Here is an 18,082-nt window from a genome sequence, read left to right as displayed (position 1 = left end):
TTCATCTTTTGCATGAAGTTTCTTTTCCATCTCTCCACGTTCTGCTTTATATAGTTCATCTAACATCATGAAAATATAACAAGCATAACGAGGTGAAGCCCACATTGCTACAGCATTTACTAAAAGTCTATGAACATAATATCCTTTCAAACCAGGTGCCAAATTCTTGCGATTTTCGAATGGAATCTCTTCTCTCGGTTTCCGAGGAAGCAATCATATGAGGAAATTCTTCTAAAAGTTCTTTTGTCTGTTGGTTTTCAAACCAATGATATGCTTGCTTTGTAGAACGAAGAGCATTCATTATACTTTGCATTTGGTACATGTCATCTTTGACCGAACGAATGAGGCGAAGTTGTTTGTTATATTGTATGTATTCATATTCTTCATTTATGGCTTCATGAACGATAGCAGTTGTTGTGTTCTCTGATGTTGACATTACTGTCTTTACATACAAAATAAAAAATAAATAAAACTAACTTTATTTTCTGACTTTCACAAAAAGACCAAAAATAAACGCTTTACATGTATTTTCAGCAACTTCGTCAAATAATTTTATAGCTTTATCTATCTCATCTACTTCAAACGTTTCTTTACCTTTCATGGGAGCACCATACATTTTCTCAAAAACTTCAAGCAGTTCTGTTTCAGCAGCTCTCATATCATTAACGAACACAACTTGACTCTATTGACTGTACTGTCATATCTTTGAGTTATATTATATGTTCTTCCTATCTTATATCTCTTTGTATTGAAGTCCTTCGGTTTCTGAACGATGTAAAGTAAGCCTTCACTGCAACATTCTGAGTCGAATGAACCATATATTATGAAGTTATATCCAACAACTGGGTCTAACCATAACAAAACTATTGGTATAAGACTTTTGTCTATAAGATATGCTCTTGTTCCATGAAATGCTACTGATATCATAAGCTCAGGATTTCTTGTCAAAATTTTCTGAGTTGAAGCATTTCTAACCCAGTCGTTTGTTTTCTTTCCAGATGGAGATATAATGTCTGACAAAGAATATTTGTTGTATTTCTTTGAGTATCTTACGTTTAAATCACCTATTCTAACCACTTTGGTGTCATTGTCTATCTTTCTAACTGTTTCAAACTCAATGTTTGTCATTACTGTCTTTACATACAAAATAAAAATTTTTCTTAGAAAAAAATTAGCGTTATTTTTTATCTTAAGGAAAATTCATGATTTTTGTTGCTGAATTCAATAAAAATATATTTTAGGTGAAGAGGTGAGATCTCACCTCTTTTCTCACCTAATTTTTCACCCAGTTATTTTATAAGCGTTTTACATGGTAAACGTTATTTTTTAAATTTTGTGAAAACTCAACGGTTTGACACATGCCCTAAAAATTATTTTACTCAGAATTTTGTTGCTGAATTCAATAAAAATATATTTTAGGTGAAGAGGTGAGATTTCACCAGTTTTCTCACCTAATTTTCCCCCCAGTTATTTTATAAGCGTTTTACATGAATTGTACGATGTATATTTGAAATTCTAAACAATTTCGTAGCTTCTATTTCTTCTGTCAGTATGTCAAAAGTTTTAACAATGCCGAAAGTTTCTTTATACTTCTTCTTGACGTCAGATAGAAGGAAATCGTCAGCTGTTGGATAGTTTTTGTTCAGAAATGCTAACATGTCCATTTTATCTTCTGCTGGCTTCTCTACTTCTTTCTTTAAGTCAGCATAGTCGTTTCTCATACGTTCTATCTCTTTGACAGAATAGTTATATTTCCTAATTGCTGCTTTACATTTTGAACATTGCGGATTCGTTTTTGCGTTATACATTGAAATTTGACCTGCTAGAACAACTAAGGCGTCAATGGTTTTCTTTAACTCAAAAGTTGTTGGTTTTATTTGTCCATTCCATATTTTACATCTTTTATCTTTATCTCTTATCTGCCATACACATTCAGCAACTAATGAAACAAAGTTGTCGTATGTCTTAAACTCCCAGATTTATATATGTCAGAATTTTTATATACCATGTCGCAATCTTTGTTCATAACTTTATGGTTGCAATGAAAACCAAGAATTCATAGTTTACTTTACGTATGAACTTCTTTATTTCTACTGAATCAGTTGGTTTCACTTCTATTTCATCGAATTCATGAATAGTTAGTTTTTGCTGCTGAATTTCAGGCAATTTGGGTAAATGGTCAATAATGTCCTGCATGTCATAAAGATACTGTTCATTTGTTTCATCTTTCGCACTACAGTCTAAATTACTTGTTAAAAGTTCTTGCTTAATTCTTTGTATTTCTGTCTCAAAAGTATATGAAGAAGGAATAAAGCTTTTCATCTCTACCAACATTGACGTAGGATTCATGACTAGCGAGTTTGGTGCTGTAGTTGTTTGAATTGTTGTTGTGCCGATTGTTGAAATCATATCTTTTATACAAAATAAAAAATAAATAAAAATAAAACTAACTTTATTTTTTCTATCTTAAGGAAATTCATGAAAATTCACGAGAAAGCAAAAGCAATCTGAGCCACAATGCGGTGAGGGTGAGAAAACAGGTGAAAAAGGAGGTGAGAAATTAGGTGAGAAATTAGGTGAAATCTCACCTCTTCACCTAAAATATATTTTTGTCTGATTTACATCTAATGAAAAAGTTTAGAAGAATTTTCTTATTCTTTCTGGCATATTTTTGTCTTTCCAGTACTCCCGCTCTAATGGTCCCAGATGTGTTGGCTTCGACTCTCTCAAGTTCTTAGATGGTATAACATCTTCAACGCCTCCTTCATATCTTACTTTATAAGTGTCATCGTTTGTGTTATAGCCAAGTATTTCAATAACCACTCCTCGCTTTGCTTCGTCAATGGTTTCAGCAAGTTTGCCATTACTACTTTCGACTAATTTATGACGAGGGTAAAACGCTATGGAGTCGTCAGCAGCTTTTATAAGATATCCATTACCTTGCGTAGAGTCTATGATATAATAGTTTCGACTTAACCTTAAACGTTTCTTTGTCAACGGTTTGTCGTCAAGAACTACACGAACTTTTGTACCAGGAATGAGGGTAAATTGTGTTGAATTTCTGATATTTTGTGTTTGGCTTCGTTTCTTTTGTATATACTTTTCTTCTTGTTGTTGTGTCATTGAATTTGGTGTATGTCCTGTTGTAGAATGTGTTGAGGAATTATATACTTCGAGAAAATGTTTCATTGTTTCTTCGGTAAAGTCTCGCTCTTGGTTTAAATCTCTGAGCGTTCTTATGAAGCGGTTTATGATGCCGAGTATGTTATGGTTATGGTCTTCAGTAGTGTAGTGAGTTATGTTATGCTTAATGAGAAAATCTGTGATTTCATTGCTGAGGTATGCTGAATCCTGGTCTGATGTTAAAGTACTTGGACTATGTTCTGCTACAAACTTTTGTAAAACTCTTAACACTTCACGAGTTCCTTTGTTCCTCATTATATACGCAAAAGCTTTGCGAGTGTTAACATTTATGAAGATGAGGAATGGTTTATGTCCTCCTTTTCTGCTTTGAATGAGAGTGTCAAATTGGTATGCGTCAGGAGTGTTGGAGTAAATTGGTAAAAAGTAGTCGTAAGGGTTTATTTTTGTTTGATGTACAACATTTTTGTCAAAGAACTTTTTCACTTCAGCTCTGTTAGTAAATCCCCAACTTTTTGCTGCTTCATTGAACTTCTTAAATGACCTCCATGGTGTTGTTCGAATACTTCTTTCAAGCTCATTTATGTAAAGTTAAAGAGTTTAACCAACTCGTATCCAAGCGTGCATTGTTATATAAGGAGGCATATAATCTTTTCCATTACCTGCTGGGTCTGTAATACCAGCTACAACATGTGTATGATTTCCTGCAGTTCCACAGAAAATACCTGTGCTAACATCTTTGGGTCATCTGAGATATCATATCTATTCATTCCCCATCTATCCGAACCCGCTGCAAGATTTATATAACCTCTTTTTGTTATTGAATGTGAATGGTTTCCTTCCACAGATGTTCTTCCACTGAACCTATGCATATGTGAAGGAAGGTTTTCAATACCTATTTTCTTTGAACCTCCCATCTTCATTGACTGCGTATTAGTGTAGAATGGAAAACTGTCAACTATTTCATACCATCTACCACCAAATAAAGTGTTTGGATTTATTGGATTCATAGACGTATAAACAGCTCCTATAGGATATATTAAATCATATATGCTCATAACTCTATAAACATATTCTAAAGAACTTATGTCATTAAATACCATTTGGAATGTATCTCCCGGATGAAATGTTGCATTTGTTCCACTTTTATAATGTAATGTTAGTTCAATAGAATTATCCAAGAAAAATTCAAAAGTATCTGGTTGAAGACCTCTAACAAATTCAAATGGAGTTGCTGGTTCACCATTTATAATTTCTGTTGTAAATGTCATTGTATCTGGTTTCGAAAATTTCTTTGTTAGTTCTGCATCCACATAAGTTTTATCTGCTTTTTTATCTAACATTGCTTGTAGTTCATGTGTTTCAAAGTTTCTGACATGACCTTCAATGTTCATACATTTACTATTTAAGGAGTTTAGTGTATCTTTTACGCTTGTACTTGGATTCTCTAAAGGTGCACTTGAACCAAGGGTATAGTTCAATATTATGTCGTCTGCTCTAACAGTAGTGAAGGATTTATGTGTATGGTTCTTGTCGGCTTTACTGTCTAATGTAGCTTGAAGTTCATTTATATCGGAGATGTTGTGTTTATGAGATTTCAAAACTTTGTTCATTGCTTCGAGTTCAACTTTGTCAGCTTTACTTTTAATAGCATCTTCAAACGTTATTTTTGACTTAACTCTCAAAGTAAATCTTGGTTCAACTAATACACCTTTAACAGAGAAAGTAGAGGCATAAATTTCATCGTTATAACTAAATGCTTCTGGTGCTTTACCCGTGTCATACTGTACAGTACAGCTTATGTCATAACCTTTAGCACGAATGTATTTATATCTTCTTTCAGGGTCTTCCGTCTTCACTTCATCACTTCGTGTTAAATATCCATGGTAGTCCGTTATAATCTGTTCGTCTGAAGTTATATAATGAACGTGGTTCTTGACTTTATCACTCAGAGCTAAAAGCTCATTTTTGTCTGCTTTTTCGGCTAATTTCTCATTAACATCATTCACTTCTAATTCAACTCTTCCGCCAGAACTCTTATTATCATTAATCTTTTTCATTAATTCGGTAATTACGTCATAAAGACTATATTCTGTTTTCGGTTTTGTAAATAATGAGTCAAAATTTCTTTTCATCATTACATCGCTGACATTAATGATATCACCAATTCCTTTTTCATTTATTCTCTTCATTAATTCTGCAATAATGACGAATATATAATCTGTTAATTTATTCTCTTCATCGAGGGTTATAGAATGTTTTGAAATTGAATCATTAACTCCTCTAAATAAATCAATAACTTCAGGATACACGTTTTTAATGTCTCGAATAACCCGACCAGTATCCTGTTGTTCATGTTCTTCGTTCCCGTCGTTACGTGGTTTTATATCTCTAACCATCATCAACGCAGCCATAACCGGAGGGTTTGTTGCTATCTGTTCGAAAATCTGACCGTTATGTATGGTATATCTAAATAATTTCTTTGTGTTTGTTAAAACATTTGAAACAAGTCTTTTAAAACCATCTACAAAATTTCCTGTTTCACCTAATGTTCTTGCAGCATTTACAAGCTCACCCATTCCCGCTTTTGACCCCAAAAACGTCCATATTGCATTTATTTCACTCTGTATAGTTGTCCATTCAGCAAAACTAATACCCGCATTCGCTAAGCTGAAAATGAAATTCAGTGGATCGAACTTAATTCCACCTTCTTTTTCAATTTCAACGAACTCACTAACATGAGATTTTAAGTATTCTTTCGTTAAAATTGTTTTCCCCGATGTTATGTCATTAACGAAACTATCACCGTCAAAAGTTAACGAATTCAATTTCGTCGTTGATGCTTTTATTTCATACACCGCTTTATTGATAGTTTTTGGCTCACCTTCTTTAGAAGCATATGAAACATTAATGAATGAATTATATGTATTCGTGAATGAATTAAAATCAATGATTTTCATTAATGAAGCCTTTAATGATTCATTAACTGTGAATCCCTTAAAAGTAATTATGAACTGTCATTAATGAAAGGTACACTGCAAACCGTCGAGTTTGGATCAAATGCTGTAGTGAGAAGAGTATTAATGATATAAGTCATTAAATCATTAAGTGACGTAAATAATGTTGTTGTTTTTGATTTAATTTCTTTAGCATCTGTTATATATGGTAATTTTATTTCTGTAGTTTCTGAATTAAAGATATTCGCTAAAATGTTTTGTAAACTGTTTTGAACAGCTGTGTAAACCGTTGAATTCGGAACTCTTACGATTTCACCGTCCTTAATAAAGGGCATTGTACATGGTGTAGTGCTTGGGTCAAATCGTTCGGGATTATAATTCAACATATATTCTAACGCTTCATATACAGACTTATATACTGTTGTGTCGTTCTTCATGACAACTTCACCATTTACAATGAATGGCATAGTACATGGAGTTAAAATAGGGTCAAACTTTTCATAGTCCTTCCATGTTATGTATTTCTCGGTATTTCCATCACTGATAACAATATATTTGTCAGTAAGTGTGAGAGAGTATTGACCAAAATATAAACGTTTAGCTCTGTCAGCTTCATACGCATATGCAGCTATACTCATATTTTAATGAGAATAAAATGTTGTTCTATTTGCAAAGTACAGACCCAAACGAATACGGGACAGTAAAGCTACAAACAAACTTAGGTCTACAGAATGAGCTTGCATTCAGAATGGTTGACTTCAATACTATCGCTTCATTCGTTATAACAGATGAAACAGATTTCATGGAGCTTGAAATAGATGGAAAGAAGCACGAAATAAGATTTCACAATAATGTAGAATATAAGATGGAAACATTAGCTGGAGTGTTAAATGCTCTCATAAATACTACAATAAACAAGGATAACGAAGAAAACTTAATGAATGTTAAACTTATTGCAGGAGTTTTGAAGTTCAGTTATGCGAAGGAGTTTAAGATACCAAGAATGAGTCATAGAGTACAACTTCTTTTGGGAGCATACCATATGACATTTCCTTTGAAAAGTGTTGACAAAACGATTGAGATGAAATCTGTTCCATACGTATGTTATGGTAATTGTTTGTACATTGAGTCAAAAATAGCTAATGTCACAGGTATTTCAGGAGTTAATAGTAAAGGTTCAGTAGAATATAAATCCTTCTGTTATGCAGTCAATTCAATGTTCATTCCAAACGTTCCTGTCATAGCAACTCATTTAGGTAAATGGGTTCGCATTAGTCCTCATAATTTGAAAGACATGCAATTCAGACTTGTTGACTTTCAAGGAGAGCCTGTAGAACTGAAGGCACCAGTGCGAATGACTGTTGAAGTTGACTTTTTAGAAAATATTAAATGCAACAGCTTACAAGAGAACTCAGAGCTAAAAATATAAAGTATGAATGTTATGTATTAGGTCATGAACTTTGGTTGTTGCTGTTTGATGAAACAAATGAGTTAGTTATCGTCAGAGAACAGAAAAATATTGTGTTAGTGAAAACTGCACCAAGTCAATAGATTAGGTTTGCATTATGAAGATGAGTTCGATACTGTTGAAGAAGTTTTGGATAGATACTATAAGTTGCTTTAATTTACTAAAACATATTTCAAACAAAGCTTATAGTAGTAGATAGTTTTGTATACTCGTTCGAATATTTATACTTAAACTCAACTCCTGTAGTTCCTGGTGTTTCAATGATGGGATGTTACCTATTTTCATGAATATTGGCGTTTGACCACAGCATTCGATTTCAGGGTCGAGATAGTCAATGAACATTGCTTTCCTGTTATTCGTGATATAACATTTTCAAGGTCCTCCTTTGTTAGAATTATTGGTTCTTACTTATAAGATTTATCAAAAGCTTTTATCGTCTTTGAGTAAAATTGTTTGGTATAACTGAAGAAGAGTAATGGTCTACGTTATCTGAAGGATTTGTTTGAACATTTATGTAAGGGTTGTCGTTGGCTTCTCTTGAAAGAATTTGGTCCAGTGGTGGATACTCTAACTTAACATCTGATGTAGCGTTAGCGTTTGAAGCTGTGTTTAAATTCACGGATTTCAGCTCTGGTTCTTTTTCTTTCAAACACTCTGAACTATAGTTCTTTATGACAATATTGTTTGTCGTTCGTGAGTCAACATTTGATGTTGGTTCAATTGGAACATTAACGGCACCAGCTAAGATGGATTTGCTTCTCATTTCATATAGAATAAAAACCTTTTATATGTATGAAATGAACAATATACTCGACAAGGGTTTGAATGTAAAGCTAACGAATGAAAATATTGTTGAATTCACTGAGACAGGAGCTGTGTATAAAGATGTAGAACTACTGAACAAAAGAGCAAAGGGAAGAAGCAGGAATATGAACAAAGGGTGGAAGCCTATAAAAATTTATGTCAATGATGGCTCAGGAGGTTCAAACATAAAGTATGCAGAAAGTTATAGAGTTTATGCTCTCAAAGGTGAAAAGCCTTCATTTAAGAACAGCTATTCTAACGCATATCCTCAAAAGCTAACGGATGGGGAAGTGGATGATATGAATGACAGCAAAAATATTAACAGAAATGGCGACAGAGATGCATGGAATTTGTTTACCATCAGTCAATTGAAGGTTAAACTTTAAAACAATGTTGGTCGTTCCCATGGAATATTTTTGACTTTAATGGTATTAGTCATGATATGAATCTCAAGGTATGAACGAGGAGAGATGAGAGACTTATATGCTTCCCAAATTTCTTCAAAAGGTAATGTTATACCTGACTGTTTCCAAATGAGTTCAATATCATAACGTGAGAAACCTTGAAAGATAACGAAGTCAGTTATGAGACGTTTTATGTTTAAAGCAAAAACGCCATGTTTGCATAAGTATTGCTACAGTTAAATGGTAATGTCTGACTTTAGTTATGATGTTAGCTAATGGTGAGTCAGGCTTTGACACTAAACCTTTTCCGGCGAAGTCGTCACAAACGAGCAGAGTGTTTGAAGGATACTTTTTGAAGGGGTATTTTGAAAGTTTTGATAGAATGTAGTTTGTCAGTCGTTTCATATCGTAAACTCCTGAGTATTGACGTAAGTGGTGTTTGTCAATAATTCTTTCCATCTCTTCTGAAGTCTTTTGCATTCCTGACTGTATGAACTCTACGATGGCATAATATTTCTCTTACGTCGAATGTAACGTTGAAGAAATTCAATGAGTTCACTGTCTGGAACTTTAACGACAGAGGCTTGAACTTTTGACATAAATGTTTTCGCTGTTGAGTCCATAGAGTCTGAAGTTGCTGATATAATGATTTGGTCATAGTAAGAGTCGTTTCCTAAACGCTCTGTTATGAGTATATGACGAATGAGGTTAAATGTCTTACCTGAACCCATCTTTCCACAATAGAAATACACACCATTTGAACAGAACTCATAGTCCTTACTGAAAGGAAGAATGAGAGAAGAGTTAAGTTTGTCTGTAGTTTCATTCATGTCTTCATCTACGTCATGTATTAAATGCTTCATTTTATCTCCATTAAAAATGCAAGTCAGAAATATTCAGAACATAGCACCGAGTCTAACTGACAAGAGTATAAAGATATACTATGAACATGTTATGATGAAACCAACCAAAATTCAAGAAAGTCAGTATACTTATGAATATCCAAGACACTGGGTAGAGTATGTAGGAGGTGAGAAAGCTATTGAAATCAGACAGGTTCGAAGTATTCCAGCAGGAAGAACAATATTATTGAAGAACTTTAATGTTTTGAGATATAATGATGAAACAAAGAAGCAAGATAGTTTCCCTGTTGCTGTGTATGTGAACTAGACACAGGAGATGACATGAAAGTTTTTAATACAAAGCTTCAAACGGTAGTGAGAGAACAACTGACTGCGGAAGGACATCCATTACCTTCAGAAGTTACCATAGCATATAATTTTGAAACAAACTCAATAGATTTTAAAGTCGTCTCTGCAAAGAAGTCAGGTTTTACATTTAATGAAGCAAATGTATATTCGAATGAAAACTTACAAGCTATTGCATGGTTAGATAATGACGATTGCTTTAAGAAAATATTTAAATTCAGTGACTCAACGATGTCAATAGATGACCTTCGTGGAATGTTACCATCGACGTTTACAGTAGAAGGTTCAGCAGGATTGCTTACAAGATTGTCAATTGGTGGCGTTTGGTCTCGTGAGAACATTGTTATAAAATCCAGTATAAGTGAATTTGCTGAAGAATCTATATTATGTCTTTCAAACTACATGTATTCGCCGCCGAAGCATTATAGTATAACAAACTTTGTCAGTAAGTTTAACATAAGACTTGTCGAACCTTCTTCAATGAAAGATGTTGTGCTACCTAAAGATGGAAAGGATGGACTCATTATTGAGATGATTTTAATTGCATATTAAATGAGTTTGTTCTTGAAGGTCATTCATGATGAAATAACTGTTGTAGAAGATGTTAGCAATTGTTCAGACATTTTGAAGCGTATAGATGATATAAGAAATAAGTTAGATAGACCGCAAAGCGGTGAGGGCGAAGCCCGTGAGAACGTTTATGTTTCATTGACTTTCTCCAGTAACGAGAACTTTTATGAGATAATATTGAAGAGAGATGAATTTAATATGGTGTAAATGGTAGCTTGAACAGCTTTAGGCGCAATGGGAACAAAAGCATTAGCATTTGGAGCAAAAGCACTTGGAGCTTATGACGCAGTAAATAAAATGAGTGGAGGAAGGGTTTCAAAGACATTAGATGCAAATAAAGGAAAGATTGGAGGCTGGGTTGCAAAGAAGTTAAGATTAAATAAAATAGGGCTCATAAATAAAGCATCCAATTTGGTTGCGACTGAGTCAGAAAATGCTTTAGGAAAGGACGATGAGTTTGCAAAACACGCAAAAGACTTTAATGACCAGATGAAAGGTGAAACAATGCATTTAAATAGAGTCGATGGAACTAAAGAAAATGTTTCTTCTCCACCAGTAGTTCTTCCGTATGGTCCTTATGGAATGTATGGAAACCCTTACGAAAGACCATTTGACCCATTGACTGGTGGAAATAACTGGTATCATTACGGCCGAAGAAGAAAGACAGTCAAGTTGGAGACAGACGTGAAGAAAGCAACTAAAAAGAAACCAAGGAAGAGAGTTATAAAGCAATGAATTCAACAGGGTGAAAAAAGAGGTGAGAAAAGAGGTGAGATCTCACCTCTTCACCTAAAATATATTTTTGTGCTATGTTTTCATACGCGTGGGAGTGGTGATATCATTAATTTTTAAGTTTATTTTTTATTTTATTTTTATATAAATGACAGAACAAAAATAAAGCATATCTACTCAACAGGAATGAGACCCTTACTGACTATGTATTCGTTTAATGCTTGATGAAAACAATGGTACATATTATCGTATGGGTATACACAACGTCTGTTTCCATCGTCGTCGTATATGTAGAGCTCAAATCCAGTCCAACCTTCTTTTGTACAATATGTAGCTTTATTTAAGTATGCATTTATGTAGATAAGGCAATTTTCTTCATTGCTCCAGAAATAATTTTTGTTCTTTGTTGAAATAGTTTTCGTTCCTCTGCGACCATAAGGAATGTATGCAATGAATTTTGCGTCATATGGGATTGTAATATATTCAGGGTTTCTTTCATCGTCAATGGGTCTGTCTTTGTTAAAATGCATGTTTCTCAGTTTTACTTGAGTTTTGAATAGTTCACGGAAACGTTCTGGGAAAGAGTCATAGTAAATGTAGTCGGACATGTCTTTGTAATGAAATAAAAAATTTAAAAAAATAAAAATAAGGTTATTTTTATTTAGTGAAGTCGTTAGTGAATTCGTTAGTGAATTCGTTAGTGAAGTCGTTAGTGAATTCGTTAGTGAAGTCATTAGTGAAGTCGTTAGTGAATTCGTTAGTGAAGTCGTTAGTGAATTCGTTAGTGAAGTCGTTAGTGAAGTCGTTAGTGGTTGGCGGCTTTGTAAATATTTAAGGTTAAGTTGGTGTTATGGTTGTGTTGTAAAATATACGTTAACGGTTTTGTAAAGTGTCAGATTGACATATCTTCGGTAAGATGGTGCGCAGTGCCACAGTACTGAAGATAGTCATACTAACTTTAGATGGTGAAATAGATGAAACACTTTCAGAAGAAGGTACTAAATTTATACGTAAACATAAGTTACAATTTATTGATAATGAAGAATACCCTTGTATCTTACTTTCACCACCTTTAGATTCCGAAAAATTCAAAAAAGCTCTTAAAAACGTGACATATGCAACTAATACGATTAAGAAAGAAGATCATGATATTTACACAAATTATTATTTAAATAAATGCACGGGTGTTGATAAAGTTTTTGATTTATTAGATAAAATATCAAAAGAAACCATTGGAACATATAAAATTTTGTGTGATTGTGGTTTCATTATTGAAGATACCAATAATGTTTCATATGAAAGAACAGCACCGAAGGAAGACGAAGTTGAAAGGTCTATACCATTCGTTATTAAGAACATAAAAGATATGAAAACTTATAAACATTATATTTATTCATTTATTTCAGAAAAAATGGAAGCAACCCATAAAACATCTTCATCATTCATTTCTATAGCTATTCATACATTCCTTTTCAAAGTTGTGAAATTAAATAAGACAGGAATTAGATTTAATGTATCAGGGTACGCATTCTTGAGTAAATTAAAATGTATTCGTCACGTCGCAGATGATAAAAATTTATGTGTTCTTAATTCATTTTATGGGCTTTAAAAAATAAACTTTATTTTTATTTATTTTTTAATTTTTATTCTTACATAAATGAACAAAAACGGAACGCTAAAATGAATGATAATCAAATTAGAGCAGAAGGTAGAAGGTTATTTAAACGCTTCTATAACATTCCTGATGGTGTTAATCCTAAAACTCGTAGAAGTTATTTAAATGAAGCAATAGATTCATATGAAGGGTTTGACATTTCATCAGAAAGTGAGAGATTAGCGAGAATGTTAAATGTTAATATTGATTTCTATTATTGTGATCCTCAACCAGAAGACGTGGACATAAATAAGGTAGACTTTCCATTAGTGGAATCAATAATGATAGATCCAGAATTTGAAACAGTAAATATTTTATTAACACAGAGTCCATGTGGAAAACTTCACGCTGACAGAATAACAGACGTTGAAGCACTTACCGGCTATAGAGTTTGTCCATATTGTAAAGAAGAAGTTTATTCTATCCGTGATGATCCAGAAAGGAAAAACCAAAGAAGATTTTTAAAGCATTGTGAGAAATGTAAAGAAAATAATGGAAGATTAATTCAAGACGTTCAGTTGCAAAAGACACAGCAACCATATGCACCACATATTACGAAACAGAAGATATATCAGTGGTTATTAGCTCACAATTTGCAGAAATATTATAAACCGACAAGATATTATATTACTTTTGACTTCGAAACATTAGAGACTAAAGAAGAATTACAACTTTCTGAGTGTGCAACTTTGAACGCTTACTTAAAACCATTCATGGTATCATCAACGGTTAAATTAAATGATAAAACATATACGAGGAATTTTTGCTTAACTTCAAGTGATTCTTTTATTTCTGATTGGATTGAGTTTTTATTTTCAACCTGTTCATTAGTTGCTAAATCAAATATTGAACAATATGAAGAATTAATGAAGTCGCAAACGGACCAAACGGCGGGGACTTTGTCTCATACATTAAATGAAAAACAGAAGGAAGCATTTAAAGAACTTCTAGATGAGGAATTCAATAAAGTGAATATCATAGGTTTTAATTCGGGAAAGTTTGATTTAAATTTAATTCTTCGTGATTTAAACACTGCAAAATGGAAAATAAAATCAATGCTGGGTTCATCTTCACAATTTAAGCAAATCATTGTAAAGAAAACAAACGTTCCATATGAATTGAGATTTATTGACATCAGAAATTATATAGCGGGTGGGACATTAGACCAATTCACTCAAGATTTCGGAAACAATAAATCACGTGTTAAATCCTTTTTCCCTTATCAATTCATCACGTGGGAAAATTACGAAGAAGAATTATATAAAGAGGAACCATTCACGAAAGATTCATTTTATTCAGCATTAACTCAAGAAACTATATCAGATAGTGATTATCAAATATATCTCAATGATGCTAAAAACTTTAAGAATAGATTAGAATATTTTATTCATTATTGCAATAAAGATGTTGAAATTATGATTGACCCAATTGATAAAATTATTGAAGAAACATTTGTTTATAAAATTGACATGCTTCATAATCTTTCTTTATCATCGAATGCTTCAATGATTCGTTACGCTTTAGCATATAAAGACTTTAATCCTAATGAAAAATATCCTGAGGAAGAGATAGAATCAAGTTTTGAATTAACGAAAAAGTATTGGAAATATAAAATTGAATCATATAAGAAACAAGATGAAAAAGCAGAAAGGGATACTAAAAATAATGTTTCAATGGATGATTTTCAATACTATCACGATTTAATCCTTTCATCTAAATGCAAAATGTGTGGTAAAGCGTTTACATATGCAAATAAACCAACATTGGATAGAATCGATAATGAAAAACCACATACCAAAGAAAATTGTCAGTTAATGTGTTGTTATTGCAATGTCGTGAAATCAAATAAAGATGAAGATGTTCAACGTTTAAGAATCAATTTAAGAAATTATGCATTAAAAAATAATTTACCAATGACTTTAGATTCAGTTGAAGCTTATCACATTCTCCGTAATGGAATTACTGGTGGTTTATCAAATGTTCAACATCGTGTTAATCTTAAAGGAATCACGCACATTAATAAACTTTCATATAATCCAGAAACTAAAACTGTATCAAATGAGGACACCACCAACATTATGACTCATTTCGTTGGTGTTGATTTTAATTCATTATATCCTTCATCATTTTCATCTAATCCTCATGATTTCATTCAATATACTGACCATAAAATGTATATGCCGGGAAGATTGAATGGTGTTATCATTTGTGATACAGCAACAAAGAAAGCAAAAGCACTGGGAATAATTAAGAAGAAAAATACTTTATTCGTGGCTGAAGTAAAGGGTCACATTGATGAAAAATACATTAATGATTACATAAACTTTTTACCGATAATAAGAAACTTAGATATTATCACAGATGAAAAAACAATTGGCAGTTTTATGTATAATTACATGAAATCAAACAATCTACCAGTTGACCAGAAACAGAGAAAATTAACTCAGTTAGCATCAACACACAACCAATATCAACCATTTTCTTCTTATTATCTTTGGTATCTAATCGACAGATTTCATTTTATCATTGATGACATTCAATCAATTTTAACATTTACGAAAAACACTTTTTTAATGAATTTGCGAACGAATTTATGAACGAAAGACAAAAGGCTGAATTAGAAGGAAATAAAGGAAAAAGTTTATTTTGCAAGATTTCACTTAATGGATCATATGGTTACGATGCAATGAATACACAAAATTACGCAAAGACTAAAATAATGAATGCACAGAAGGCACGCGTTGCATGTATGTCAAATAAGTTTAAAAACATAAGAGAAATAGGTGAAGATACATATCAAGTGATGCTTAAAGATAGATTTTATAGATGTGATACATGTTTACAAGAGGCATTCTTCACTTTAGATAATGCTAAATACTGGTATTTGGTTTTCATTTATGATTTTATGTATAAATGCATGGATGTTAATCGTTTTCATTTCATTGAAGGTGATACTGATTCATCTTATTGGGCAATCGCTGGCGACCCAAATCTTCCTAACACTCAAGCATTTCAAGCAATTGTTACCGATAAAAAATTTTATGATAAAAACATTTTCAAATTCGCACCATTTGATTTCTTCTGTTTTGATGAGAAATTTAAACCTAAATTAAAGAATAAAGCTGAAGAAAAAGCACATGAGAAAAAATTATTGGGTTTAGCAATTGAGAAACAAGGTGATAACATGGTTGCTTTATGTCCTAAGTGTTATACATCATTCAACGGTTCAATTGATGGAAGTGATTTTAAAAAGATTGCACAAAAAATGAAGGGTGTTAGTTTAAGACAAAATAAGCAATTAACACCTAAAAAATATTTGGATATAATAAATGATAAAGTGATATTTGATGGTCAGAATATTAATTTACAACTTAAAAACGGGTCAATGACTCGCTTAACAATCGGTAAGACTGCATTAACAGGAGCACACACTAAGGCTGTATGTTGTGAAAATGGATGTTGTATGCCATTTATTTAATACAATTTAAAATTTTATTTTTAATGAAATGCCACAGAAGAGACAAAAGGAACTGTTAATGATGGTTTTGATACTATGATTCAAAGAGGTGGGCACCCTTAAACATTTATTTTATTTTTATATAAATGGATAACACAGATTTAAAAAATTTAATTTATGATTTAGTACTTAATCAAAATTTTCTTGATTATTATGATTTAAAAGCATATCTCCAAAAATATGATAACAATATAACGGGTGATGATATGAAATATTATTATCCATATTATAAAAATGAAATTTTGAAATATCATGATAGAATAATTTCTAAAATTAAAGACAAAATTAAAAATAATGAATATTCAAAGGGAAAAACTAAATCACAACTTAAACAGTTGAAAGATTTCAAAAATAAAGTATTAACAGAAGAAGATATTGATGAATTATATAAATTATATAATCCTGAGCCGCAAAAGCCAAAGGAACAAAAACAAAAGGTGCAAAACACCCAGGTCCTTCAGACCATAAATGAAGCACAAGCTTTAATTTATGATTCATTAGTTAAACCATATTCAGCCCGACTTTTAAATGAAGATCAACTTTTGGAATTCATCCTTCAACATAAACTCGAAGCTGGAAAGTATATCAAACCTTTATATACAGCATATTTAAAACAAATGAATAGAATACATCCAGAATTAATGAAGGGGGGAATGAATTCCAAAACTTCATCATCCAAAATCAAAGCAGATAAAATTAAACCACTTGCAACACCAAAACCTCCAACGACAGTACCGCCTCCTCCTTCAGTTAATCCTTCATCATTCACTTTATTATATCCATTTCAAACATTAAAGAAACAAAAAGATTTTAAAAAGGGTTTCAAGATATTAAATAAACCAATTGACCCGAAAATTCAACCGTTAAAGGAAAAATTTAGTCGCCCTTCATTTGCTCCATATCCATATTCATACGAAATCGATCATTTAGAATATTCAAAAGGAAACGTTACTTATTTATTTGCCATTAACATTAACACTAGATATTTATATTGCATTCCAGTGAAAGGGAAAACAGAACAGGAAACAAGAAGAGCTATTCAATACTTACTAGATCATGAAAGAGTAGATAATATAAGGGGTGATGGTGATAAAGGATTTCAGGCAACTATGACTCATTATTTCCCACAAATTAATTTTTTCTTTTCATCCTCTCCATATACGTTTCATAAAAAATAGTTGATGCGGTAATGAGAACTCTTAGAGATGCGTTAGGGGTTAACGGTCAGATATACTGGGATGGAAATCATGACTCCATCATACAACAGTTAGTATATTATTACAATAATACATGGCATAGAACTATAAACATGAAACCAGTGGAAATGAAAAATGATATTTCAAAAGAATGGGAATATATTAGAAAGCAAATGGAAAGGTTGAATGATGTTAAACGTGAACAAATTAATTCGGGGCTCATGAATTTTAAACAAGGGGATAAAGTTTTGATTCATCTCGATTATGGAAAAACTGATAAATCAATGACAAAAAGAAGACGAAGATTTGACACAATAGCTGAATTTGTTAGATATATTAACGGCAATGCATTAGTTGAAGTTGACAATAAATTAATAGAAATTCCGATTTATTTTATTACTCCATTATATTTAAATAATATTTAATTTTTT

At 32.2% G+C, this 18,082-nt stretch overlaps 7 protein-coding genes and 7 pseudogenes across 14 annotated transcripts, besides 2 other annotated features; 7 read left to right on the top strand and 7 right to left on the bottom strand.

The window, feature by feature from the left end:
* Window positions 1–12,242: part of a mobile genetic element that runs on past the window's edge.
* TVAGG3_0169190 lies at window positions 1,473–2,409 on the bottom strand (annotated as a pseudogene). Its single transcript has one exon. A coding segment is annotated over exon 1 (937 nt).
* TVAGG3_0169180 lies at window positions 2,638–3,722 on the bottom strand (annotated as a pseudogene). Its single transcript has one exon. A coding segment is annotated over exon 1 (1,085 nt).
* TVAGG3_0169170 lies at window positions 3,742–4,535 on the bottom strand (annotated as a pseudogene). Its single transcript has one exon. A coding segment is annotated over exon 1 (794 nt).
* Window positions 4,572–5,555, bottom strand: TVAGG3_0169160 (keratin-associated protein family; the record flags this gene model as incomplete). The annotated part of the gene is made up of 1 exon (XM_051225252.1): window positions 4,572–5,555. A coding segment is annotated over one exon (984 nt), but the record flags the coding sequence as incomplete, so codon positions are not given.
* TVAGG3_0169150 lies at window positions 5,594–6,736 on the bottom strand (annotated as a pseudogene). The gene has a single exon. A coding segment is annotated over exon 1 (1,143 nt).
* On the top strand, window positions 7,036–7,527 carry TVAGG3_0169140 (uncharacterized protein; the record flags this gene model as incomplete). Its single annotated transcript, XM_051225251.1, has 1 exon — window positions 7,036–7,527. The coding sequence occupies one exon, from the start codon at window positions 7,036–7,038 to the stop codon at window positions 7,525–7,527; it is 492 nt and encodes a 163-aa protein (XP_051110237.1).
* TVAGG3_0169130 (uncharacterized protein) lies at window positions 8,355–8,756 on the top strand (the record flags this gene model as incomplete). The annotated part of the gene is made up of 1 exon (XM_051225250.1): window positions 8,355–8,756. One exon carries the CDS (start codon window positions 8,355–8,357, stop codon window positions 8,754–8,756), a length of 402 nt encoding a protein of 133 aa, XP_051110236.1.
* On the bottom strand, window positions 8,984–9,604 carry TVAGG3_0169120 (annotated as a pseudogene). Its single transcript has one exon. A coding segment is annotated over exon 1 (621 nt).
* On the top strand, window positions 10,214–10,534 carry TVAGG3_0169110 (uncharacterized protein; the record flags this gene model as incomplete). The annotated part of the gene is made up of 1 exon (XM_051225249.1): window positions 10,214–10,534. One exon carries the CDS (start codon window positions 10,214–10,216, stop codon window positions 10,532–10,534), a length of 321 nt encoding a protein of 106 aa, XP_051110235.1.
* On the top strand, window positions 10,787–11,287 carry TVAGG3_0169100 (protein of unknown function, DUF4107 family; the record flags this gene model as incomplete). The annotated part of the gene is made up of 1 exon (XM_051225248.1): window positions 10,787–11,287. One exon carries the CDS (start codon window positions 10,787–10,789, stop codon window positions 11,285–11,287), a length of 501 nt encoding a protein of 166 aa, XP_051110234.1.
* On the bottom strand, window positions 11,458–11,892 carry TVAGG3_0169090 (uncharacterized protein; the record flags this gene model as incomplete). Its single annotated transcript, XM_001583335.2, has 1 exon — window positions 11,458–11,892. One exon carries the CDS (start codon window positions 11,890–11,892, stop codon window positions 11,458–11,460), a length of 435 nt encoding a protein of 144 aa, XP_001583385.2.
* Window positions 11,893–12,242: a terminal%2Cinverted (terminal inverted repeat of Maverick-2 transposon ID:TVAGG3_0169080).
* Window positions 12,243–12,941: 699 nt separating this feature from the next.
* Window positions 12,942–14,710, top strand: TVAGG3_0169070 (annotated as a pseudogene). The gene has a single exon. A coding segment is annotated over exon 1 (1,769 nt).
* Window positions 14,711–15,531: 821 nt separating this feature from the next.
* Window positions 15,532–16,416, top strand: TVAGG3_0169060 (DNA/RNA polymerases family; the record flags this gene model as incomplete). The annotated part of the gene is made up of 1 exon (XM_051225247.1): window positions 15,532–16,416. One exon carries the CDS (start codon window positions 15,532–15,534, stop codon window positions 16,414–16,416), a length of 885 nt encoding a protein of 294 aa, XP_051110233.1.
* Window positions 16,417–16,541: 125 nt separating this feature from the next.
* TVAGG3_0169050 lies at window positions 16,542–17,977 on the top strand (annotated as a pseudogene). Its single transcript has one exon. A coding segment is annotated over exon 1 (1,436 nt).
* Window positions 17,978–18,082: the final 105 nt, after the last annotated feature.

The sequence above is a fragment of the Trichomonas vaginalis genome, chromosome IV (genome assembly GCF_026262505.1).
Source record: "Trichomonas vaginalis G3 chromosome IV, whole genome shotgun sequence".
NCBI lineage: Eukaryota > Parabasalia > Trichomonadida > Trichomonadidae > Trichomonas > Trichomonas vaginalis.
This window is presented reverse-complemented; position numbering and strand designations above follow the sequence as displayed.